This window comes from Hippocampus bargibanti, linkage group LG02, assembly GCF_051943395.1.
Source record: "Hippocampus bargibanti isolate YZ-2025 linkage group LG02, ASM5194339v1, whole genome shotgun sequence".
Classification (NCBI taxonomy): Eukaryota; Metazoa; Chordata; class Actinopteri; order Syngnathiformes; family Syngnathidae; genus Hippocampus; species Hippocampus bargibanti.
The window spans coordinates 2,544,056-2,572,020 of NC_142735.1; the positions used below are offsets into that span (position 1 = coordinate 2,544,056).

At 40.6% G+C, this 27,965-nt stretch overlaps 1 protein-coding gene and 1 long non-coding RNA gene across 2 annotated transcripts in view; one reads left to right on the forward strand and one right to left on the reverse strand.

Moving 5' to 3' along the window:
* Positions 1 to 201, reverse strand: part of LOC148901130 (uncharacterized) — a 43,790-nt gene extending 43,589 nt beyond the window's left edge. Inside the window, exon 1 of the long non-coding RNA XR_016118263.1 lies at positions 62 to 201. This is a non-coding gene — a long non-coding RNA (uncharacterized LOC148901130). The remainder of the gene's footprint in view (positions 1 to 61) is intronic.
* On the forward strand, positions 99 to 27,948 carry sh3rf2 (SH3 domain containing ring finger 2). The gene is given in 12 exon segments (XM_089020408.1): positions 99 to 223; positions 944 to 1,335; positions 7,622 to 7,918; positions 10,236 to 10,331; positions 11,513 to 11,905; positions 20,248 to 20,366; positions 22,402 to 22,572; positions 23,182 to 23,456; positions 23,539 to 23,730; positions 23,733 to 23,845; positions 26,519 to 26,823; positions 26,894 to 27,948. Coding segments are annotated over 11 exon segments (2,481 nt in total). The 5' UTR covers positions 99 to 223; positions 944 to 996; the 3' UTR covers positions 27,075 to 27,948.
* The last annotated feature ends 17 nt before the right edge of the window (positions 27,949 to 27,965 follow it).

Below are 27,965 nucleotides of genomic sequence, written 5' to 3' on the forward strand. Positions count from 1 at the left end.
GACGGTAGTGAAATTCCATACAGCTTCTAAAGGCGCACACTGCGAAGAAGCAGCTTTTTACCTGTTGCTCCTAAACGTTTGTTTCCCACGCTTGTCAGGTGCGTTGTGATCGTCGTTAGCCGATTTCGCGTCGTGTCAACCGGGAGGACGTCATGATGGCGGCGGCAAGGAAGAACTTGTCCATAGAAATCTGAAGTTGCTTTGACCGAATGCAGTCGTGCACGTAAGTTGGACTGTAAATGTAATCACTCGGTGTTCAAACAAAAACGTTGAGCTCGTGCAGTCACTTTCACAGGTGTGCTGGCGTGTAGCATGGCAGCGGGTTCTGTAGTAGTACAATATTGACCATGTGGGTTTCAAACAGCTTGTGATTGTTTTAAAACGCAACGTCACACCTGAAATATATACGTTGTTTTTTCGAAAGTGGCAGCAACAACACCTTTCCATTGGCTTTAAGAAAGTGGAGACTTTGGGTTGTTTGTCACGTATGTGATTTAAGAGAATGCACGATGAGCAAATGAACCGTGTTTAATGTACAGTATTTTGCTTTATGGGTTAATCTGACAGTATATTTGAATATTTGTCATGAATACAATTTGGCAAGTTGGTCAGTGGTGAGGCACAAAGACGGTTGACATTAGTCCCGAGTCTTTTAGCTGTCAAGATTAGAATACAATGTGATGAAAAAAAATCAGTGTCAACAACTAAGCCATGAAAGATGAATCGTGTTATAGAAAGTTATGACTGTATACTCCCATCTCCCCAAAAAGCATTTTTGTTCAAAACTGAACAAATGGAACACTCCCTTGAAATTGCACATTTTAAAATGCAAACACAAACAGGCAAGACTTTTCATGAATACCATGTCAAAGGCAAGTAGAGTTTTAGCCAAGCAATGATTGGCTACTGGTATCCAACTCTCGTGCTTAATATCTCTCTCCAGATGTCTTTTAGCATGGTGGATTAAGTGACCAAGAATCAGCAATCCTCTCACAAATGGAGACGCTCTCCATAATGGCCTTGCTAGAGTGCCCTCTGTGTTACGAGCAGCTGGATGCATCAGCCAAGGTGCTGCCCTGCCAGCACACTTTCTGTAAGGCCTGTTTGCAGAAACAGGAGGCGGCACACTCGCAGATGTTCTGTCCAGAATGCAGAGCTCCCATCAGGGCCCGTACAGTGGAGGAGCTACCCGCAAACATCCTGCTGGTGCGGCTCCTGGAAGGTTTACAAGGGTCAGCGGGGCCTAGTCGGAACGCGCGTTATGCTGTAAACTTTGCCAGGAGCAGTGGGACAGTCAAGGGAGGTCATTACAGAGAGCTGCAAGGTCACAAAGAGGTCAGTGTGCATCACAATGTAACAATATTGCATTGTTGTCTAAAGTTATGAAATATAAAATGAGGTCACTTGGATGGACCCAAACCTCATAGAGAATAAATAAAAGTCAGTGATCAAAAGCTGAGCTCTCGTACTGCAGTGTCAACCACAATTCAGATGTTTTGATAAATATGATCATATTATTTACCGTATTTTCCGGTGTATAAGACGCACCCAAAAGCCTTCATTTTCTTCAATAGATAACCCCGCGCCTTATACGCAGATGTGCCTTATATGTGAAGTCATATTGAGCCACAAAGGTCTCACAACTACTGTCAACAGCCACTGACTACTTTTCACTGTGTAGAAAAAGTGGTGCGTAACCACAGCCTGTATTTTAGCGTCTTATGATGTGGTGTCCCTTATATTATGGAAAACTTTTGTATGTTTCAATATTAATTTTTAAAAACATTTTTCATTCATTGAAGGTGCGCCTAATAGCCTTATAAATGGGAAAATTTTGAAAATACACCAATCATTGGAAGTGTACGTTATACTCCGGTGCACCTTATACACAGTAAAATACGGTACAGGTTTACGTTGCATTAACCAATGCATCCGTAATGTGACGCGCATGAAAAGTTTCATGAGGTGCAATGTTTACACAAGTTGAATGTTTTCTCACATGTTGGGGCACATTTCAAACCCATCGCCATAGTAACAAGGCAGTAGGGGTTAGAAAATAAATTCTAAATCATCGTAGATGAAAACTAAAGATGACCTCACATCATTATCGCATGTAATCAGTGTCCCGGCTGCATGGCTGGATTAACTCATTCCCAAATTTGTTTGAGTTTTTTTTTTTTTTTTTCAAAACTTGGGTGCCGATAAAGCGCTGGCCATGGCCTCTGGCAATGTTTTTTTTTCTTTTCCACTAGTGGGAAGCATTTCCTTTTTTTTTCCATGTTAGCGCTTTATTCTAGCTTCAGTGTTGTTAAAGTGCTGTATAAACCAATACGTATGTATTTGGACACCCGCCCTCATATCAACCGCATATAACTCCAGACCCATATAACTCTTTTTTTTCTGATGAAAGAAGAGTGTCCAAGGTTTCTAACGCGGTATTGAATGTTTATGTAGTCCTAAAACGCAATATTCTGTGGGTCCTGGAGTTCGAGTGACCATGACAAAAACCCTGGCACTGGAGTGGACACATTTTTGCACGTCTGGCAGTGAATGATTTGCAAATGTCCACTTATGCTTCATGATTCAACCAGGATTAAATTTATGACAGATGTAAAGACAATAACTGTTACTCAAAACAACTATGCACATTTGTGGATGATGTCAGTCATCTCTGGAGGATAGTTTCCACCCGTGCAGAGGAAATATTGGGGTTTTAATGACCTACAGGTCAAAAATGTGTGCGGCTGGGCGTTCATACTGTGAATGCATCGCATACATATCTGATTTATTTCCCACATACTGTATGTAAAAGACTCAGATGGGTGTTGAAAAAGATCTGAATTGTATTGTTTGCACCGCATGAAAAAAAAGAGATGCATGTAGAAAATAGGCAAAAAAATCGTAATAGAGCATTCGTGCTAACGTAGCTAAAATCCATAAATCTTTACTCAGTATAGTAAAGTGGTCGTCAACTATTCTCACATTGCAAGGAAAGGACTTTCAGGCTCTAAACTAACAAAAAACACAGATTTGCACTCTGAGCATTCACAACGGCATATTTTTTGCAATGCTAACAGTTTGACCTGGTAAGAGTGGAAGGGAAAATGCTTATTTTGTAGCAGCCTCAAACGCAACATGAGTCATCCGACTTAATATTTCGGGCACACCTCCGTATGTTCAAAATAGTTCTTTGTATTTGTCTGCTGCAATCCTTGGAATCCATTGTCATTTTAAGCCACCCAAATTCTGATCGTTTATTACACACAATAGCACGTTTGAACTTAACGCTCGTTTTCCGAGTTTCCATTGAAGAGAACTATGCGGTAGGATGCCAAATTGTAAATGAAGGCTGTTTCACGGTGCGCAGTCTTCCACAACGTGCATGTCTAAGTGGGGGTTGATTCATGCGAAACCCAAAGGAGATGGGTCGGATTACCAAAAATCTAAAAGTGATCTGAACTATCAAATTATGCCCTCCGGGCGTGCTGCAAATCAAGCGATTCTCAGATGTCAGGGTTTGAGGTTTATTCCAACCACTTTCTAAAATAAGAATCGTTTCTTGACCACTGACACTGGCTGACTTGGAAAGAAGCTATTCTGTTCAATAGAGCTGTGACAATTAAATCATCCATATGTAGACGTGTTATGTTTGACTATCAAATCTAAAAGGATGAGGATGGAGGTTGTCCAATGAAAAAGAGAAGATCTATTTATTTATGAGGGAAAGGAGAAAGTTCTGCTTCCCCTCATAATTGAAACAATGATACTGATACAAGGGCAGAAAATTCAGAAAATTGTGGTTTGTGAGCAAAAGGATTTGTGCCACACCGCCAGTTTCCAATGTGAATCATTACTTTTGGGGAAGAAGAAGAGTTTGGGGGTGAATTATTTATTTACCAATGCACTTTAGATATGGTATTGTTTGGCTATACAGTGATACCTCAGCTAAAAAACGTAATTGCTTTTCGTTAATCCAAATCAACAGAAGTTTTTCAATCTCTTTTGCTTCTGTTGCTTAGACAACACAGAAACACCTTTAGCCACACGTAGCAATGGTCGACTTAGCATACTGGTCGTTCTTCTGCTCGACCATCATTTTGTTTTGTGTCCTTTTCAGCTGAACACTAGCCTATGGATTGAATTGGATTTTCGGTCCCATAATAGCAAAAGTATCCTTGATAACAAACCACATATGCACTCAAGGAAAGGGGTGATGAAAACAAGTCCGCCAGCCACCGTGGCGCTCCGTGTGATATGCCAAGATTATAGTCTCACGAATGTAATGTTCGTAAGGCGAAAAGTTCGTAAACTGAGGTATCATTGTCTATAAAATTACAAATTATTCAAACAGATGTATTGCTCCATTTTCCGATTCAGTCAGTGATCGAGTAGTTTTTATTTTTTCCAACTTGCTGAGCCTAATTTAAACCATTCAGTGTTCACAAGTTGTGTTCTAAATTCTTAACTTCGGTTCAGTAAGAGTTCAAAAAAAGGGGAGGGAGTTTGTGATCATCGTCCTATTTAGATGCCCGAGATGAGCTCCGGTTCAGAGCGGCGTTATATAACCTATTCTTCTTATCCTCTCAATCGGACCAAGCTTTGCAAAATGTAATTTTAGTATTGTTGATCTTAAAATAACATCAACCTGGCCATAATAAACCCCCTCTGCCTGAGAAGCAAGATCATTCGGTATCTTTATTCAGCTGACTTCTTATGAAGTTATCTTCAAATGATAAATTAAAGATGACAAATGCCCACTTGGCGAATGTAAGGTGTTAATGAATTAATTCACAGCCACTCAATTCTTACTTTGTGGACATCTTTTCAATAATTACACCTCTCATTACCCCTAACAAGACAATTGGAATACAGCTTATGAACTTACTTGGTTCCCAGACAGTGTGTAAGGTTAAAAGTGTGTATCCTAAAAATAAATTTCCCATAGGAAACCATTATAATGAGAATAATCCGTACCCAGGTCCCCATAAAACATCATTTTCTACTTTCTAATTTTCTAAGCCTTAAAACGACACAAAATATACCTTATTTTCTGTATAATAAATGTGCTATGGTATTATAATTAAAGATATAAACTGTACTATATAATGAAGTCGTTTTATTTACCTTTGTGATAGTCGTTGATGGCTTGATGGAATGGAGCATTAAACACTTGATGAGGAACGTAGCCTTCTTCTTTATTTCTAATTTTACCTTGTTCCTTATCAATTGTGTTCTGTTCAGCTGGATTGATAGCTTTTTGCATCAAGTATACAGATGGCTTGTGCGGGTTATTTGGGGAGCCTGATTGATGGGAATTTTAACCTCGCAGTCGACACTCTGCCTTTGAACTATCAAAGTTGAAACGAGTCTAAATCTCACTGTTCCCTATCCATTTTGTCACTCTCTCTCTCTTTCGTCTGCCTGTTTCTTTAATGTTTAAACCACCTACCCTCACTGCTCGTTCTTGACCAATCACGTGGCTTTAACCGAAGACTGGGGGCGGGGAATAGAGGACCAAAACAAGCCGGCTGCCATTTTCTTGTTAGGAGAACACGCTTGTTCGTGAAAGACACATCACTCATTGTGGCAGCTCCGTGTGTATCCCGAAAAATAGTTCGTATGCCAAGGTAAAATGTTCATAAATGTAACATTCGTAAACCGAAAAGTTCGTAAGCCAAGGGGTTCGTAAACTGAGGTATCACTGTATTATGTCATGAAGCAGGGTGGGATAATTTATATTCATATGATAAACACACGGATGACAGTTGTGCTAAGAATTAGGATTGTAAACAGTATGACGATGTCTGCTGCAGGCTTTGACCCCGCCTGGTCACATCTCTGGTATTTGGAGTTGTGCGGTACAGTATTTGTTCACATTGAAAGTCAAGCACTTCTCAAGTGATCTTCAAACTCGTAATTATGTGTGTGTGTGTAAAACTCACTCACTATTTATTCAGCAATAATTTACCTACTACTACTTCATGTGGACAATGTTGTTTTTGAATTTGAAAAACTCAGAAGTTACTGAAAATATGTGTCATGGAACTGAAAATTTGTGGTTCCAGTGGCAGGCCGTGGATTTCATCGCTAGGCCTTCAGTAGTGCTACGTCTGAATCAATCCAGACTGACAAAAAGTGTGGTGTGATTCTACGGCAAGTCCACTAGAGCGTACCATTAGAAAGGAAATAACTGACCGACCTTTCTTAATGATGTCCATTTTTCTTGAAAAGTCCGTCTTGAAAATGTAAATCTGCAACCAAATCCATTTCTTGTCCTCCTTCAGCCATTGTGGATTGACAAAACTGCTATTAAATACCCAAAATGTATTTGCTTATGCAGCCCGCTACCGACACAGTGTGTTAGCCCTAGCCAGTATGCTCATCACTAGCGGCTCGTGATCAGAGCAGTTTTCGGAAACTATGTTTGGCTAGTGACTAGCCAATTATAGTTTGCAAAAACTCTGACGTTGACCAGCGCCTTCAAGAAGGCGGTGCTAACTCGAAATCTGATTGGTTAGAACAACAGTTTGATCGACACATTTGTTGTGACATGGCCCGCAGAACTGATTGTCAAGGCATCCAGGTAGATTTCTGACCCGGAATTATTTAATAAGAATTCATGGACAAATTAACATCAGTCCGTGATTCAGATATTTTTAGACCAGCAGAGAAGGCTTTGCAGGCCTTGACCGTCCGCCACAGGTGAATGACATAAGATACAATGATCGGCTTCTTTCATGTTTTATGACTGGATATTCTTCCGTTAAAACTTTCACAAACAAACAGGGATCGCCATGAAGAGTCACAATGTCATATTATAAAGAAACCCAAAACTACAGTGCCTATGAATATTTACATTGTGCTGCGTCATTTTTCTCTCATAGCATCAGAACTGGACTCTTTTGTTTATCTCAACGTAATAATAATAATAATAACACGAACTACAGTGTATGATTTTTTTTTTTACTTTTGCTTATTTGCGTGATCAAAAAAGTGTCACTCCACAAAACATTGAGAAACATAGAATATGATAACATTTGGCTCCTGTCAACAAATGCTCATTATAGTTAAATTCTTTATTGTGCATGTGGGACTATTAACTCATTCACTGCCAGACGATAGGCCAAAATGTGTCCACCCTACTGCCAGGGTTTTTGTCATTGTCACTCGAATTCCAGGACCCACAGAATATTGAATTTTAGGACTACATCAACATTCAATGCATAATAAGAAACCTTAGACTCTCTTCTTTCATCAGAAAAACAGTTAATTCCTAAATTATATGTGTCTGGAGTTATATGAGCTTGAAATGAGGGTAACTGTTCAAAATACAATGCAATACATATTGGTTTATATAGGGCTTTAACAACAGCTGAAGCTGGAACAAAGCGCTAACATGGTAAAAAAAAAAGGGAAATGCTACCTCCTTGAGGAAGGGAAAAACATTGCCAGAGGCCCTGGCCAGCACTTTATCTGCATCCAAACAAGAATATTTTAAATTCCTGAATTAATTCGGGAATGGCAGTGAATGAGTCAAGACATACTGTACATACACTAAATGAATAAGAATGTTCATAACACTCTGTTAATCCAAGTATTTTCTTTTGGGGAGGTTCCCCAGGTGTTTTCAAGAACTTCAATGCATGACCAACAAGGAGATTCAGAAGGAGAGCTGATCCTCACCCACATTAACGGCATCACGCCAAAACACAGACCGACACCGGGCGAGGACTGGCTCCATAGACACATGAGCGACAACGGTGGCACATCCGTCTCTGCCGGCGCACCACACGCCGTCAAGCAGACTTTTCAAACGCTCCCTCACCAACAGTCGCTGGCTCTTTGCCGAACGCTGTGTGACTTTAGTCCCAAGGAGATGAACGTGGAAAGCGGTGATCTTTGTCTTAGCTTCCGGAAGGTATGTGTCTCCCCAATTCTACCTGACTGTCTATACCAGGGGTGTCAAACTCATTTTTTGCCGCAGGCCACATTGGAGTTACGGTTTCCTCTTGTTGAGTTTGGGGAAGCCATTAGAATGTTTAATTCCCTCCACATATTACATATAGAGTGTAACTGGTGAGTATCTGGTTATTGGTTGCCACGACAACAAAAATCTAATTTATATACACTTGTTGTTCTGTAAAAGTGTTTAATGTCTATATGTGAAACGTTATATGTGTGTTTTTCTAAAAAATCGTCTTTGATACTTTATAATGTTTGTCATTGTCACTTCCGCTTCCGTGTCAGGTGTTGTAGATAAAAGCGAGTACGTCGAGACAGACGGAACGAAAGTCTCGAGAGGAGAGCGACCGCTAGATAGAGAACGAGTCTCAAGAGAGAGAGACTCAAGCAGAGTAACGAAAGTCTCGAGAGAGAGACAAACAGAGCAACGAAAGTTTCAAGTCTATGTCGTTTATCTACTTTGGGTTAATAAGGTGCACACGTTTTCACGGTGTTCAAGTGTTTCACAATAAACGTTGTGACATCAGTACGAAGCGTCATCCTTGACCGGGGTAGATACATAGAGCGCACAACAAATTAATGAACTAGCTTTCAAATTTGAAATCATAAAATAATGGCTTTTATTGTGGATTACACGGACCAATTTGAAATTTTGGTTTGGACTTTAGTCAGCACGATGGAATTTCACAAGTGTGGTTTGCTTTTCGCGGGCCGAATAAAACGACGTGGCGGGCCAGATTTGGCCCCCGGCCCTTGACTTTGACGTCTGCGGTCTAAACTGTCTTCAAGGATCTAACACACCAATATTATCGGTGAAATCGTAAAAACAAAGGTCATGTTTTGTTTGATCCTCAACCCCCAAAGAACACAACATGATTCTAATTTCTTTGAATTTTGAATCATGTTTTCCCCAAATTAATTAATGAAAGTAAATTATTTTAGTAAACAATCAAACAACAATACAAACAAAAATAGTAAAACATAGAAATAGAAACAATTCAGCAAATCGTTTTTGAGCAAACTTACCTGCCTTGTTTTGCCACAAATAATAGTCAGAACAACAATCGTAATAATAATTTTGATTTTTACGTTTTTCCAAATTCAATTATTGGTACTGTTTTAGCCCCCATAATGCAATTTGTGTTTTGTCAAAAGAGCATCAGAAATAATTTGGACTCGAATGTCACAATGTGCTTTTTCTGAAAGGTTTTGTGAGCTCACTATAATAATAATTAATAATAATAATAATAATAACCATCATCATCATCATTTTAGTAAGCATTTTACTAAATTATAAATTTACTAATAATTTTACTAGTAATTTTACTAGTAATTATACTAGTAATTATGCTAATTATACTAATAATTATACTAATAAGAATAATAGGCATAATAATAGTCATAATACTAGTCATAATAATACATTTTATTTGAAAGCACTTTTCATCACACTCAAAGGCACTTTACAACACAGGTGTCAAAGTCAAGGCCCGCGGGCCAAATCCGGCCCGCCACATCATTTTTTTTCGGCCCGCGAAAGCAAATCAAACTTGTTAAATTCCATGATGATTGCTAAAATCTGAGCCAAAATTTCATATTTTTGGATGTCAAGCACAATAAAAGTCATTATTCTTGACTTCAGATTTGAAAACGAGTTATTCATTAATTTGCTGTGTGCTCGATATGTAATATTTGAAGGGATTTAAACATTCTAATGGGTTCCCCAAATTCATAACGGCCCTCGAAAGGAAACCATAACTACAATGTGGCCCGCGGCAAAAAATGACTGACACCCCTGCTTTACAAAAACAAAATAAAATGTACACTATGGTGATAGACCATAGTGTACATTTTATTTTGGCCTTTTTTGTTTGGTTTGTTATAACTTTGCAGAGCCTCGAAAGTTCCTTGTGCTCCTAATTCATAATGTTTGTGGTCATCTTTTTTTTTCATTTTGTTCTTTTGACTGTTTTGCAGCATTGCTCCCCTCCAGGGTTTTGAAGAGTTATGTAAGGGCCTTGTTGCTGTATGCTTTCCATTAAAGCATACTTGCCCCGCCATCCTCCACTTTTTTTCCTTTTTTCACATTTTTTTTTTCATGGCAGCTAACCATATCACAGAAAAGTCCTTCACAGAAAAAAGAGGAATTTGAGGTCTCATGATTGGCTTCTATATGAGCATAAAAAACAGACAAGCTGTCATTTTATTTTCAAGGGTCACCTCTTGCCTTTTTTTGTCACAAGTTTCCTTCCTGGTGTGTTTGTGCTCTGCAGGGTGACATTCTCACTGTCATCAGAAGGGTGGATGAACACTGGATTGAAGCCAAGCTGGGCGACAGGATAGGAATTTGCCCTCTACAGTTTACTGAGGTGAGTTTTCTCCTTGTCGCACAAAAATACACACCCTCTTTTAGGGCACTTGCAGTTTGCGCTCTTTCTTTTCCACGAAAAAGCTCTGGATTCGTCCTAAGTGTCACTTTGTGATGATGATAGGGGAGCTCATCTTTGAAGCCCTGCTGATGCGTTTGCTTAGTCGCTGTCAGAGATGTTCGGTCGGTTCGGACACTATGAACAAAGACTCGAACACAGGAAGATTGCCTTTTACTGCCGGCAGGGGACGTAGCCATTCATGACCCCCGCCCAACTTCTACAGCCCTCTGCCAAGCTATTTATTGAGATTATATGCAAATTTTAGTGATGCATTAGTAAAACATAGTCTTCTTGATTTGAATACTACGCCCCTGGACTTCCCAAGCACCAACATCCATAAACCAACATAACATAAACATTTTAATGGTTTGTCTTTCCACGAACTGATAGATTTGTAACCTGACTAATGACCTCTTCATGCGAAAGGGTTTACCAAGTCCTAAATTAGTCCACGGCCAGATCTCCTACATGAAGATGATATAGTTTAACAGGCTGTGTCTGTTCACCTCAGATTGACCCCAGATTTTCTGGGGTCAATCAAGTTTCCTCACTTCCTTCTTCCTTCCTTTTTTATTTCTTTTCTAAATCTCAGATCATTCACTCACTTATTTTCCCAAGCGCTTCCCCTCCCCTTTGTCTTTCCTTACTCCTCCTCATCGTTTTCCTCGAGCTCCGCCTCAACAGCCTTCCAATTTTTTTTTCTACCTCTGGACTCTTTCATACTCCTCTTTTCTGCTTGTGCTGTGCAGCTAAGCGTGAAGACAGGCTAATGCTTTCTCTGCTCGGATGGCATAACAGCACATCGCTGTGGTGAGTGAAAGCATTAACCCAGCCATGCCTCTCTGTGATGCTCTATATTTCACCTTGCCTCGCGCTCCGCTGTCAGCGCCAGTCGTTCCTTCCGGGCTTCGTGGCTGCTACTTATCTTCCCGCCTGCCTGTCCAACAAGTTGGAGTGGGTGAGTGGAGAGATGAGCAACCGTAATATTGTAGACAGCAGCTTCACCGCTCAGCACTCTGCCTGTCAGGTGCTCGTGACAGGTAGACTTTGAAGAGGCTTTCCGAATTTCAGGACGGGCTGGAAGGCGCTGATATCTCTTTTTATGCATTCGTCATTCGCAGCTAAACTCGGTGGCAACTAAACTGTTGGAAGGAAAGACTCCACGGAGGAGTGACTCAGCAGAATTTCAGCATCGTACCGGAAACAGTAGCAAAGACAAGGCCCTAGAAGCATCCAGCCGGATCGCAAACCAGAGGGCCGCACAAGTTCCCGCAACGACTCCTCTTACCGGCGCTTTGGTCCCCTCCAAGCCTCACAAACAGCCCAAACACAACAGCGGCAACTTTTCACAAGCGCCCGCCGTAGAGGAGAACAAAATCGGCGGCTTCAACCTCCAGCGACAGTCAAACCGATCGTCAGTGCGACCCACCAGCCGTGGACGCGCGCAGCATCCGAGAGTTAACTTGCAGCGTGTTCGCCGCCACTCTGACGGCCAGCAAAGGCTCCTGTTACTGGTGAGTCACACACTTTGATTTTGTGTTAAGTCAAAGTCAGCTTTATTGTCAAATATGCTAATATGCATGACATACAGCACAGATGAAATTAATGTCCTCTCGGACCCGGCGTGCAAGGCACATATGATGTGGCTAAAAAAAGACAGACAATTGGCAATAGACAATACACGTAATTTCTGAATGTAAAGTGAGGTAGTGTCATATGTAAAGTGAGGTAGTGTCGTATGTAAAGTGAGGTAGTGTCGTATGTAAAGTGACATAGTGTAGTAATGCAAAAACAATAAAAGGTTGAAGTGGGGTCTTGCAGAAAAAAAAAACAGAAAAAAAAATTAGAGTTCAGGATGATAGTACAGCGCGTAGCATGTACTCAGAGTTCGGTGAGTGTGGCAGTGGGAAGGGGCAGGGAAGGCAGGCCTGGGAGGGAGTTGAGTCTCCTGACTGCCTGGTGGCAGAAACTGTCCTAACATCTTGTCCATCTATTTTGTTGCGGTCGGTGGACTTAACTCGAATCAAAAACATGGCAAAAGTGTTACTTTCTCTGAGCTGCTAGAGGTTTTCATTTGAAAAGATCAGCTTGTTCTCCAGGGGTTCAGGGTGGGGGACCATTGCCGTAAGAACTGAGGAATGAAAACAAACAAAGGGAGTAGACCTGATTTTAGCCTTTGTTGATAGAATGTTTCCCATTTTGACGAAACACATGTGAAAAGAGGTGAGAATGAAAAGTGAAGGGGGTTAAAAGATTGAGTACTGAAGGTAAGTGGAATGGAACTTTACAAAGGTTTGTAAGCAAGATTCCTGGGACCTGCGCCAACGGTTCCTCAGAGGTGAGCTTGACAATATGCTTGTCGTTTTCCTCTTCCAACAAAAATAAAGCCAAAATCATCACAGGAAAGCAACACAGTCGAAGGCCCTTGAGATAAATGTGTCAAGAATGAAAAGGCATAAATAGAATAAGTTAATGGTACAGCTCATAACATTCCCACTTTTTGGATTTTGTGTTTGACTCTGAGGTCATCTGCACCAGATAAAAACTGCATACTTGTCAACTAATATGTTTTCCCAGTATTTTCTACTTCTTTTAATCATTTCAGATAATGTACGGCGTGCTACAATTTTTATAGGGGAACAACATTTTGAACCGATCTTCCAAAGACCATTTTTGGCTCAAATCCACTTGGTCTCAACTGCTGGTAGCTAACGACAATGCTGCCGCCGATCGCAACGATTGTCACTGCAAACCAGCAAAAGTAATAAACGTATATTATATAAGTAATATAAGTAATAATCTTATATTTGTTTTTTTATCTCTGGGTATGAGAGGATTGATAAAAGCATAACGTGCACATGCACAGTACGCTAGCTGTCTGCATTTCCGCTTGTGTTAGCATTGTTTTTATCATTTCAAATAATGTATGGCATACTGCAATTTTTATAATCATTTATAAGGGCAGCTATTAGCCAAGGTTGACAGGTATGAAACCGCATAAAGTCAATTGAAACTGGATTTTTTTAAAAAGCATAAAGGACCATAACTCATTCACTACCATTCCTGAATTTATTCGAGAATTGAAAATGTGACGTCGAGTGCCATTCCCGAATTTGTTCAGGGTTTTCTTGTTTGGGTGCCGATAAACCGCTGGCCATGGCATAGGGCAATGTTTTTTCCTTCCACAAGGGGCAGCATTTCCCATTTTTCCATATTAGTGCTTTGCTTCAGCTGTTGTTAAAGCGCTATATAAACCAATACGTATGTATTGGTTTATATTATAATACGTATGTATTGCATTGTATTTTCGACAGATAACTCCACACCCATATACTTTAGGAATTAACTCTTTTTTTTTCTGATGAAAGAAGAGAGTCTAAGGTTTCTTACGCTGCATTGAATGTTTATGTAGTCCTAAAACTCAATATTCTGTGAGTCCTGGAATTTGAGTCTTCTTTTCCTTTCGGCTTTTCCCTTCAAGGGGTCGCCACAGCGAATCAGTGACCTCCATGTTCAGAGGTATGATCCACATGTTTTATGGATGCCCTTCTTGACACAGCCCTCTGTATTAATCCGGGTTTGGGACCGGCACAAGAAGACTTATGTCCCTTTGTGGCTACAGAACAATTACAAAAACCATGGCACTGCAATTTTTGCACGTATGGCAGTGAATGAGTTAATCTTTCTTTGATCGACTACAGGAAAGTAAGATGAGCACATTGGGATGGAATGGAACATATAACATTTCAAAAGTGCATCATGTTTACAAGTAAAAACTACCTCTTCAAAAAGTCCTTTTCAATCGTATTTATTTTTGCGGTTATTGTTTACAGTGACGTCGAACTGCTCTTCATCACATTAAGAGCTGTTTCTGCTATTTCCATTTCCACCATTAGAAGGGCAAAGTATTAGATATGCCTACACCCACATGAGAACATAATGTTACATCAAAACCCATCACGGCTGCCTTTGTGAAGGTAATATTTTGGATGGCGCCGTTGCATTGGATAACATTTTGTACTTTAAAAGGTGAATATGTAATTTCAGTTAACTGGGCTCATAAAAACATTGCTCCGTACTCACTAAAGGTGTGTTTGGCAGAATGATGGATGGCTAATGTGGACCTCCAGCTAACCTTTTGTATTGTATTCCAAAGGGCATTGTGGACAGGCGGCAAAGGCAACATGAAATGCATGCTGGATATGCTTTGTTTTGATCACCTCAGCATAAAACCTTAAAAGGATAAATCTGAATTTTGCGTCGGTGCTGTCCATCTATTTCCATTTTTTTTTTTTTTTTACAACGTGGGGACACAACTTAATGAGGAAACTACACAGAGTCAAAGTAAGGTTATGCACTGCCAACATGAAGGTCTGTGCAAGGTTTTCAGCGTTAACTTTCCGCCCTGCTTCCTGAGATAATGATTTCCTTTGATTCAGTCCAAGTTTCACCGCTCTGCCCTGTAATTAGGAGTGTCAGCTGATAAACCCCCCCTACACCTCATACAGGTCTGAAAGTGAGATAAAACATAAGAGCGATAATGATGGTATTTTAAAAAATTAGTAGATCCACTTGGGAAGAGGGAACCAAAACAAAATTTGCAAGCTTTATGAAGGCAAGTAAGTAGGAAGATGAGGAAAAATAGGAGATACTGTAGATTCAGTGTGTAGGAGGCTCAAAGAGTCCCTCACTGCGTCTGCTTATCTCTCTCATGCTGATGATGATGAGTCACTGGTGAAATTTGTTATATAACAGACCTCCATTACTCTCTTTCTTTCTCTCTATCTCTCTCTATCTGCCCCCCAATGCTGTAAAACTCCTTCCTCTTTGCTAAGCAGGTAACTTCCACTCACACATCAATGGCCCAGTGATAGCAGACTTGTAGTCCTGACTTTTAAAATGACGTCTGTCCTGAAACGTGATGCTCTAACAAAGGTCTCTCTTGAATTATGTTTCAGCCACATGTGCAGCCAAGGTGTGCATACTTGTGCAACCACATCACGTTGCGAATTTTCTCGTTAATAAATGTCTTTCAGAACTAATTAATTTTGCAAATACAGTAAAGTCTCGTTATATCGATATTTAAGGGAGTCCGAAAAAATATCGATATAACCGGGACTATCGATATAACCGACCCTGTTTGCATGTAATTTTCTCAGTGCGTGCATAGAAATAGTATCGATATAACCGGGACTATCGATATATCCGATAGCGATATAACGAGACTTTACTGTAGAGATACCACTGTACTCCAACATTGGGTGTTGGTAGAATCAGATGTACTTTTAGTACTGCTTTCATCAATCAGTGAACTTCATCTATGGGAGGTTGGTGTGAATATGAAAGTATGTCTAGATGTTTTGCTTAACACTATTCATAATGACACACGATTTGTAATTATAACTAAATAAGTTAATGGTACAGAGTTAGAACCGCCTAAGTATTGCATATTATTTAAAGGGAGAAATCAGGTATACTGAACTAGCATTGGTTAGATCGACTTAGATGGGAGGTTCAAGTAGGGGGGAGAACCCTGAACCGGCTTCCAGCCAATCATAGGGCACACAGTAACAAACAAACATCCACGCTCACACTCACATCTAGGGACAATTTCGAGTGGTCAATCAGTCTGCCATGCATGTATACACACAAGTTAGAATGTCGGAGGAAGGCGAAGTACCCGGAAAAAAAGCCACGCAGGACTGGGGAGAACCTCCACTGTGAGGTTGAAGCCTTCACCAGCGGACTAATGGACCTTGTATCTGAAACATTGTAATTCATTCACTGCCTTTCCCAAATTTATTTGGGAATTGAAAATACAGTAAAGTCTCGTTATATCGATATCGGATATATCGATAGTCCCGGTTATATCGATACTATTTCGATGCTCGCACGGAGAAAATTACATGCAAACAGGGTCGGATATATCGATAGTCCCGGTTATATCGATATTTTTTCGGACTCCCTTGAATATCGATATAACGAGACTTTACTGTATATAATATTTTCATGCTTAGGTGCCGATAAAGTGCTGGCCATGGCCTCTGGCAATGTTTTTTTTTCTTTTCCACAAGGTGGCAGCATTTCCATTTTTTTCCATGTTAGCGCTTTGTTCCGCTTCAACTGTTGTTCTAGCGCGATATAAACCAATATGTATGTATTGCATTGTATTTTGGACAGCCGCCCTCCTTTCAAGCTCATATAACTCCAGACCCATATAATTTAACCCATATAATCTTTGACTTTGACTTCAGGAATTAACTCTTTTTTTTCCTGATGAAAGAAATAGAACCGTAACAGATCAAAAAGTCCAATTTACATCTCATGTACATACATTCATAATGACAAACAATGACCTTTTAGAAACTACTGACAGATATATGAGCTGTAGTTGACTCAGAAAGGTTTCTGGGAGAATGTGATGTATTTAAATTCATGGAAGTTTTGACAAATTGGAGACTATGTCCTCTGAATAAACAAACCACAATGGGGACTGACCATCTTGCATACAAATATACCTTTAGCAAATGCATTTTATTTTTGTTTCCTGGTCTTGTTATGCCTTTAATTTAATCGCTTTTTCAATTATTTTGGTAGCGCGGGAACACGTGGCCTATATTGCCTGTATGGCCTGTATGTATAATGCAATTCTTCTCTTTGAAACAGCCCCACTGGCCTCAAATGTGTTTACCTTGTTGCATTTTATTTTTAAAATACAGTAAAGTCTCATTATATCGATATGGGTTATATCGATAGTACTGCTTATTACGATACTATTTCTATGAACGGAAGGAGAAAATTTACATGCCGCATGAACTCTCGCCAGTGCTGGGTCATTGCATGCAGCAATAGCGTGACTGCTGCTCGAGTGAGACGGCTGATAAAACAGACCGAGAATAGAAGACGGACACAAGTGAAAGGGTTTAAATAATTGAATACATGAAGAATGCAGTGTTATGCTTTTCTGCTGCTGTATTACTCGCAAGGAGTTGTGGTTGTTCACCAATGATTCACTCATTCCCTGCCAGAAATGTGCAAAAATGTGTCCACTCCAGTGCCAGGGTTTTTGTTATTGTCACCCGAATTTCAGGACGCACAGAATATTGAGTTTGAGGACTACATAAACATTCAATGCAGCGTAAGAAACCTTAGACTCTCTTCTTTCATCAGAAAAAAGAGTTAATTCCTAAATTATATGGGTCTGGAGTTATATGAGCTTGAAATGGGGGCGGCTGAACATAATACATACATATTGATTTACGTATATAGCGCTTGAACAACACCTGAAGCTGGAACAAATCGCTAACTTGGGACAAAGGAAAATTCTGCCCCCTTGTGCAAGGGAAAAACATTACCAGAGGTCTGAACAACGCTTTATCGGCACCCGACAAGAAAAAACAAAACACGAACAAATTCGGGAATGGCGCTCTACGTCATATTTTCAATTCCTGAATACATTCGTGAATGGCTGTGAACAAGTTTATTAACCTTCACTCGCGAGTGAAGATGTCACAGCTGAGATCTACATAATCATCTCTGGAAGCTAAAATGTCTTCCGGACATATTCAGTGCACTTATCGAAACCCTTTTGTTTTATGTGGCCTACGGCTCTGCTTTTCACAAGTGACTTGTAGGTAGTTTCAATATAATGTAAATTATAGCTTGCTTTTAGGGTTCGTGCTAGCGCTGAATGCAAGTTTGTATGCAATGCAGCCTAATGGCCACACAGCCTCAGGATCCAGCACCTCCTATAAAGAGTACGTTTTGCTTCGCTGCCCACTATTAATTCTTTAAGCACTGGTTGTGCCTTAAATAGCATCGGGTTTGCGCTGAGGCCGTGACGGAATCTTATTTCTATGTTACGTAAAGAGCAGATTAAATGATTGATTGGATACTTCCCGGCTAGAGCATGATGTATCTTTGCACAGTCATAGAAATATTATGAACTCAAAAGTAGATAGTTGCGGTGTAGCATTCATGTTAGCACACTGAATGTTAGAAAAAGTACTGAGAGGATAAAAATATGATATGAGAGATTGTTGTACTAAATTCATCCTGTCTACTTGATAACTAATGTTAAGCAGATTCCTTACCTACAGACAGTGTATTGTAGGTGTTCAAATACCTGACATGTTTCGGCGACTACTTCCACCTTCGTCAGAGTGTCCCAGAGTGTCATAGACACTCTGACGTAGGCGGAAGTAGTCGCCGAAACATGTCAGGTATTTGAACACCTACAATACACTGTCTGTAAGTAAGGAATCTGCTTAACAACATATGATATGAGAGAATCGTATTGCGGTCTTTTCTGTCAACATTTTCACAATCCATTCAAACACCTTTGAGGTTACTTGGGACTGGCGCAGAAATAACCATGGCCTGCCACAGGATGTGCCACAACATTTCTACACGGCTGTCATCGAATCAATCCTGTGTTCTTCCATCACGGTTTGGTTCGGGGCCGCCACAAAAATGGACAAAATCCGACTTCAACGGAGAGTTGGGATGGCGGAAAAAATCATTGGCATCGCCCTACCCACTCTCAAGGAGGCAGGCGCTACTAATCCATGCGCACCAAATCCAGCAGATATTTAAACAGCTTTGTCCCCGTCACAATTAACTCTCTAAACAGTAACCCAAATCGATCTGTATCGTGCCTCTTTGCATTTTTTTAATGATGATACTAGTGCAGCGTGTTCTACCGGAGACAGATTCCTTTTGTGTTCTACATACTTGGCCAATAAAGATGATTCTGATTCTGAATGCCACCCTTGCCATTGCTATCCTTAGAAGACTGAGTCAGGCACCAGTTTACACGTCATTTATCAAAGGCAGACATGCCGTCACTAAATATAACATGAAATATCAAATATGAAACATAACGTGAGGATGACGAGTTTTTTCAGTGAATTTATGATATTTGTTGTGGTATTTATTCAAGGACGTAATGCTGCGCAAGACTTTAAGGTGCTTTTCACATGTTTTCACATTGTATTGCTTCAAAAGATATGTCAAATACTGTCGTAGAAAAGACTTTCAGTATAATACTTCAACCACGCTCATAAAATTCATTTCTAAGCCTTTATAATCCGAGAGGACAGTAATTTCACTTCATTACCACACTCATAAAAGTGAAATGAAATACAGACGCTCCTCAACTTACGAATGAGATACATTCCGAATGGTCGTTCGTAAGGTGAATTCGTTCATAAGTTGCTTCAGTGCTATATTTTGTATGGAATGTATGTTTAAGGCTTTTATTAGTATGTTTAAGGTTTATATAAGTATGTTTAAGGTTTGTATGAGTATGTTTAAGGTTTGTATGAGTAACCTGTATTGGTTTGTACTGAAAAATAAAGATTTAATGAAATATATGCCATATAAAAATACAGTAAAGTCTCGTTATATCGATATTCAAGGGAGTCCGAAAAAATATCGATATAACCGGGACTATCGATATATCCGACCCTGTTTGCATGTAATTTTCTCCGTGCGTGCATAGAAATAGTATCGATATAACCGGGACTATCGATATATCCGATATCGATATAACGAGACTTTACTGTATGTGCATGTACAACTGGAGAGAATACTACATAGGTTACTACAAACAGTTCGTATGTACCGTTGTTCGTAACTCGAATGTTTGTAAGTAGGGAACCGTCTGGGTCAATAGTCCTTTTTTTGAAGACTGCTCTTACATTGAACGTCATAAAATTGAGCAGTTGTACATACCAGTAATGAGGCCTGAGATAGTATGTTCTGGTATGCCATGAGTTATGTTCATGTCAAGTTCAACTATGCCTCTTTACGTTCAAGTTGATGATCATTTTGCCCTTTTTTATTTATGTTACAGAGTGAGAAGATGGCCAACGAGGCTCCACCTAACATCTCAATGGCTCTGTCAAACACGCACATTTCATCTGCTTCCGCAGACAGCAAAAACTCCAACACGCAGCAGCTCTCAATCAGCGTGTAAGTCCCTGATTAAATGTGCAGTGATATTCTTGAAGTCAACCACAGTGTGTACACAGTGGTGAATCACCACTGCGAAGTTAGGGTTGCAAATAGGCTCAAACCTATTGCTGCTTCCTATCTATGTGCATCCTTGAAACGAATTAACTCATTCACTGCCATTCCTGAATGTATTCGGGAATTGAAAATATGACGTAAAGCGCCATTTGCTATCTATTTGCTGTCTATCAGCTATTTGGCTGGCTTGCTAGCTCTCTAGCGGGCTATCTATTAGCTATCTGGCTATCTATTAGCTAGCTAGCTTTCTATCTACAGTAAAGTCTCGTTATATCGATATTCAAGGGAGTCCGTAACCGGGACTATCGATATATCCGACCCTGTTTGCATGTAATTTTCTCCGTGCGTGCATAGAAATAGTATCGATATAACCGGGACTATCGATATATCCGATATCGATATAACGAGACTTTACTGTATTTGAGTGACTTCGGGGTTGAGTGAACGCTGGCGTGTGTGGCTGCCGCTGTTCACCCAAAGGAAAACATATCCTGTGACTGTAAAGTGACCGTGAGAGTTTTGAAAGGCGCTTATAAATGAAATGTATTATTATTCTTCCCAAATTTGTTCGGGTTTTGCTTTTTCTTGTGGGGAGTGCTGAAAAAGCGCTAGTAAAACCTGTGGCAATGTTTACCCTTCCACGAGGGGGCAGTATTTCTCTTTTTTTTTCCATGTTAGCGCTACATAAGTGCGATATAAACCAATATGTATGTATTGCATTGAATTTTGGACAGCCACCCTCATTTCAAGCAAGATAACTCCAGACCCAAATAATTTAGGAATTAACTATTTTTTTTTCTGATGAAAGAAGAGAGTCTCAGGTTTGAATGACTGAAGAAAACCTATAGTGTCCAAAATGTTTCCTGCTCATATTCTGTCTTTATCCATGCCCAAACAGGAGCACATAACCAGAAAATAAAAATAAAAACATTCGTAGCTTATATAGCTGATATTAACTCATTCACTGCCAGATGTACAAAAATGTGTCCACTCCTGCGCCAGGGTTTTTGTCATTTTCACGAAAATTCCAGGACCCACCGAAAATTGAGTTTTAGGACTACATAAACATTAAATACAGCGTGATAACCTTAGACTCTCTTCTTTCATCAGAAAAAAAATAGTTAATTCATACAGGTCTGGAGTTCTATGAGCTTGAAATATGGGCGGCTGTCCAAAATACAAATTCGGGAATGGCGCACCACGTCATATTTTCAATTCCTGAATACATTCATTCATCCATAACCTTGCCCCTCCCTATCTTTCTGACCTGCTTCAAATCTCTGTTCCCTCTCGGTCCCTCAGATCCTCATCATCCCTTCACCTCTATGTGCCCTCTGCCCGTCTCACCACGATGGGATGCAGAGCTTTCAGCCGCTCTGCTCCCAAACTCTGGAATTCTCTTCCACCCAACATCCGTAATATTGACTCCCTCCCTATTTTCAAGGCTCACCTCAAAACCCACTTGTTTAAAATTGCTTTCAATGTATAGTTCTATCTGCTATTTTATTATGTATCATTTTACTTATGTTTTTTTGTTATGTGCTTTGTTTTATTGTTTTTATTGTAAAGTGTCCTTGGGTGTTTTGAAAGGCGTTTGAAATAAAATGTATTATTATTATTATTCAGGAATGGCAGTGAATGACTTAATTTTAGGAGAGCACTGGGCAAAAAATATATACAGTACATATCACATTGTGACATTTTAATGTCAAAAAAACAAAAACAAGTAACCCATGCGAGTGGTGACAAAGATGATCTTGTGATTGGCGTAATGCTAACGTGGTAGCTTTCATATACAGTCATTTGTATTTTATGGTTTGGTCTGCAGCGCCGAGGTCTTTCATCCTTGAAAGTGATTCACACCCTTTGAAGTTTTGTGAAACTTACTTGACATGTTCCACTGTCTACGTGTAGAACCACATGCCTGCTGTTCCTGATTCTGTTGTGATATTAACATATAGGCGACCTCACATTTTAGGTGTGCTGTGCTGTACTCGTATAAACCGCAACGCCCAGAGGAGCTGGAGCTGAGGAAAGGCGAGATGGTGGGAGTGTACGGCAAGTTCAAAGAAGGCTGGCTGCGTGGGTTGTCTCTCCGAACGGGCAAAGTGGGCATCCTGCCCAGCAACTACATCACTCCTGTGCTCAGGTGAATGGCCACGTTCTCTGACGCCAGTATGCGTCAGACGAAGGATGCTCGGATGCAGATGCATTTGTGTGGGAAGCAGTAGGTTTATCATTCAAAGTGTAGAATGTAAAATGTATCAGACCTAGAAAGTTATTTGAAGGATTCTGCACAATGCTTACAATACAATATACAGTGATACCTCGGTTTACGAACCCCTTGGCTTACGAACTCTTCGGTTTCCGAACGTTAAATTCACGATAATTTAATCTTGGCATATGAACTATTTTTCGGGATACACACAGAGCGCAACAATTAGTGATGTGTCGTTCGTGAACGAGCCCGTTCTCCAAACAAGGAAATGGAAGCTGACTTTTTTCTTTTGTTCTCTATTTCCCACCCCCAGTCTTCGGTTAAAGCTGCACGTGATTGGTCAAGAACGCAGCAGTGAGGGGGGGGGGGGTTACAGACACACAGAGCTGCAAATTAAAATAGATAGGAAGACGACAGAGAGAGCGTGAACACCCCCCACCACCCAGACACGCATAATCTCCAGTGTCATTGGCCAGGAGGATGTCATTGCTTGTTTCAAAATGCGAATCACGAACTCTATCGTACTTTGTCTCACTGTAGAACCTCGGCCAGACTCCTGGAGAGCAAAGCGGCTAGTGCATCATCACAGCAGAACGCAGCGGCGGCAAAAAAACATACAGCTGCCAGGAATCCCGCTGCGGTCCTTGCTCCTGATAGGGTAAATACTGATGGGGTGCTGTACTCAGCAGGACAGGTCCCACATGTGCCAAATGGCGCGCAGCACGCAATGTCATCCACAGGCGCTGGAAAAGCATCCTTCTACGGCAGCACGCCAGGTTGGGAAACAGTTCGGCGACTATTTAACCCGCACAGAGGTGAATGCAGTCAGTTCATCTCCTAATTTCACAATTAGCGCGTCATGTCTCCTAACGTGTTCTTTTTGCATACGTTTTCCAGTATCCAATCCTTTCAACCATTCGTCCAACTTGAACGCACCCTCCAACTCTGAGCACTTTGCTCAAGTTCAGGCATCTGGCTACTCGCCCGCTCTGCTGAGAAAGAAAAACAGTGGAATTGGATCCAACTCTGGAAGGCCAGTCGGTTGGATGAGTGAGCCAACAGTGCTCTCTGCTGCCCAGTTGTCTAAAGACAGGACTTTGGGACTTTACATGAGATCGGGGGATATCACAATGAGCGGTATCCGTCCAGTGGCCCTCACTCAATTCTTGTCAGACCCGATTCACATAAAAGCACCGCAGACAAGGTAAAGTTGTTCTCAGAAAAAAAATATATTGTAGTCATTCGTCAATCCCCATCCAGGGGTGTCAAAGTCATTTTTTGCCGCGGGCCACATTGTAGTTATGGTTTCCTCTCGAGGGCCGTTATGAATTTGGGGAACCCATTAGAATGTTTAAATCCCTTCAAATATTACATATAGAGCACACAGCAAATTAATGAATAACTCGTTTTCAAATCTGAAGTCAAGAATAACGACTTTTATTGTGGTTGACATCAAAAAATATGAAATTTTGGCTCAGATTTTAGCAATCATCATGGAATTTAACAAGTTTGATTTGCTTTCGCGGGCCGAAAAAAATGATGTGGCAGGCCGGATTTGGCTCGCGGGCCTTGACTTTGACACCTGTGCATTAGTGTGATTTCGAATGTATTGGACACAATTTTCTGCAGAACTACTTGGGCCTTTTTTTTATCTGTGTCAAAGCAAATAGCAGTGTTTGAAATAACGTCTGCCCGGAGGCCCGGGGCGTACAACTTTTACGTCGGCCGTACAACTTTCAAAACGTCCCGGCCCGGATGGCCGACAACTATTTCAAGAAGGAAAAAAAAAGTTGTTTTTTCAAATCAAACGTTTCTTTTATTCAATAAAGCAAAAGTTACAAGCAAACCGCTAGAAGTCACGTAGACTTCTCTTTCTAAGCGCCTTTCAAAACTTTCAAGTACACTTCATAGTCACGGTGTAGTCCGAAGCAGATTGAACACTCCAAATTGTCCTTAGGTGTGAGTGGGAGAGTGACAGTTGTATGTCTTTGTGTGCCCTGCGATTGGCTGGCAGCCAATTCAGGGTGTCCCCCGCCTCGTGCCCGAAGACAGCTGAGATAGGCTCCAGGACCCCGCGTGACCCTAGTGAGGAATATGCGGTACGGAAAATGGATGGATGGATGGATTTATTGGATTGGATTTACCTTTATTAGTCTCGCAGAGGAGACATTTCCATTTCACAGCAGCAAAGTTATGGAAGGAAGATGAAAGGAAAGAAAGAAGCAGAAAAACTAAATACATGAGCTGCTGGAAAGGCAGCCACTCTTGCGCAACAATAATGATAATAATAATAATATAGTTAATTTATAAGCGCCTTTCAAAGCTCTCAAAGACACTTTACAACACAGGTGTCAAAGTCAAGGCCCGCGGGCCAAATCCTGCCCGACACATCATTTTTTTCGTCCCGCGAAAGCAAATCAAACTTCTTAAATTCGATGATGATTGCTAAAATCTGAGCCAAAATTTCATATTTTTTGATGTCAACCAAATTAAAAGTCATTATTCTTGACTTCAGATTTGAAAACGAGTTATTCATTAATTTGCTGTGTGCTCTATATGTAATATTTGAAGGGATTTAAACATTCTAATGGGTTCCCCAAATTCATAACGGCCCTCGAGAGGAAACCATAACTACAATGTGGCCCGCGGCAAAAAATGACTTTGACACCCCTGCTTTACAATATTTATCTATGTATTTATTTACAGTAAAGTCTCGTTATATCGATATTCAAGGGAGTCAGAAAAAATATCGATATAACCGGGACTATCGATATATCCGATCCTGCGGCGAACTGCATTAAACAAAAGCCGCCAAAAGAGGGCAGCCAAGCGCCATATAAGAAACGGAGCTGGCCATTAGCTCCCTTTTTTTTGGGGTGAGATGTTCCCCCAATGTTGCCTCAAAATCGCACATATAATTCTTTAATGATTGTAAACATGTATGCTTTAATCTTCAGAACTACAGTGTATTTGAAACATATTCATAACTGGATGTGTAACAAGAAAGCATATTATCCGAATCTGAAGCCATTGTTTGGATTCACAAGCAATGCAAGACGTCTTGGCGTGAAGTCATTTTTATTTGCATTTGAATAAAAAGTGACATCGGCTGTCCTTTAATACACAGTATGGAATGTTAATAATTTTCAAAATCATCGCGCTTCAGCAGACAAAACAAGAAACAGTGTTGCAAAAAACGATTGCATTCATATACAGTACAGTGGGCATGTACATAACACAACAGGGAAACTGCAACGCTTACATCTTACTGTATTATGTATACAATTTAAAAAAGTCATCAATCTTCTTCTGCTTCCCATTTTTACCTTTTAACACAAACACTTCAATCTCGTCTGCTACACACGAGCTAGCGTTTGAAAATGAAAATGGCTCTGCTACACGGGTGCTGGGCACGTAACCAAGTCACCTGACCAAGTCGACCAATGGCGCGACTGATGGCGTGACACGTAACCAAGACACGTGACCAAGTTGACTAATGGTGCGACCGATGGCGTGTCACGTGACAAAGTCACACGGCCAAGTCGACCAATAGCGCGACCGATGGCGGCTCACGTAACAAGACACGTGACCAAGTTGACCAATGGCGCGAGGGATATATCGATATAAACAACAAAAATGGCCGGCGGGGGATGAAAAGGAGCACCGTAATAACCGGATTATCGTAATAACCGGGTATCGTACTAAACGGTACTAATTATACATAAAAAGACTAGAAATGTGCAAGGGAAAGGAAAATAGTATCGTAATAAGCGGTACTATCGATATAACCGATATCGATATAACGAGACTTTACTGTATTTGTTTATTCCTTCATCTATTTATTCATTTATGTATTTATTTGTGCCCTTTTTTCTAGCCTCCCAAGTCAGTGCGCTTCCTCACAGATGAAGACCCCTCACCTCCACGACTTCGGACCTCCTCCTGGTCATCTGGAAGCCAGGTTCCGTCCAATTTTGCCCCAGCACCTCCCCCACTTGAAGCATGGGCACCATCACTCACTTTGGGTAGAGACGGCCCAGGAATAATTCTCAAAGATGGAAAAACTCCAACTCTCAGGAAAGGCGTGGACACTGTCCACTCAGATCTAAATGTAAACCCTCAAAAAACAATGTCACTGCAGCCGTCGCCATCGACTATGTCGACTCAGTTCAGCCCCATCAGGTAATTTCAAAATTGGAGCAATCATTAACAAAAGAGTTATTTTTTTCACTTTTCTTGTTTTCCCCCAAAGACACAGAGTGAATTCAACTCATCTAGCTCACACGGACTCTGAGCTAAGTCTTCTCCAAGGTGAGCTGGTCCTGGTCCACAGACCTCGACCTGACGGGCGTGTTCTGGTCACCCAGGAGTCCAGCGGTCAGACGGGCCTATTTCATAGTAATATTCTTCATGCTCTGGAAAGGCTATCTTGACTTTTTGTGGAATCAATAGATTTTGTATGCCCTTTGTCAAGATTCAGTCATTGAAATTGCCAAAAGAGATTTCCATGAATTCCTTTTTTTTGCCCTGGGGTCATATTAAAATATTTAGAGATATATTTTGTGTTTATTTTGTGTAAGAGCATGTACTATATAGCCCATGTGGACTGAGAATTTACACACACACACACACACATTCCTGTTTCAATGGTTTTGTGAGGTCCGGATAACTCCAGATAAGGAGTGAGGACCACCGTTGCTGATAAGTTTAGAGAAGAACTTGTGTTACATTTGAACACTAAATGTCACACCATTTCCCACTTCAACTTCTTTAAAAACAAAGAAATAAAAAGTGGACTTGAAACTGAAATAACAGCAGCAGTGAGGTTTCTGTATGGGTACATTCAAAGTCCTCACCCCTGTAGTGAATTTGGTTAAAATATCGTTTTACTTTTTGTGGTATGAACTTTTTCTTCTCATTAACCACACACACACACACACACACACACACACACACACACACACACACACACACACACATTCCTGTTTCAATGGTTTTGTGAGGTCCGGATAACTCCAGATAAGGAGTGAGGACCACCGTTGCTGATAAGTTTAGAGAAGAACTTGTGTTACATTTGAACACTAAATGTCACACCATTTCCCACTTCAACTTCTTTAAAAACAAAGAAATAAAAAGTGGACTTGAAACTGAAATAACAGCAGCAGTGAGGTTTCTGTATGGGTACATTCAAAGTCCTCACCCCTGTAGTGAATTTGGTTAAAATATCGTTTTACTTTTTGTGGAATGAACTTTTTCTTCTCATTAACCACACACACACACACACACACACACACACACACAGACACACACACACACATTCCTGT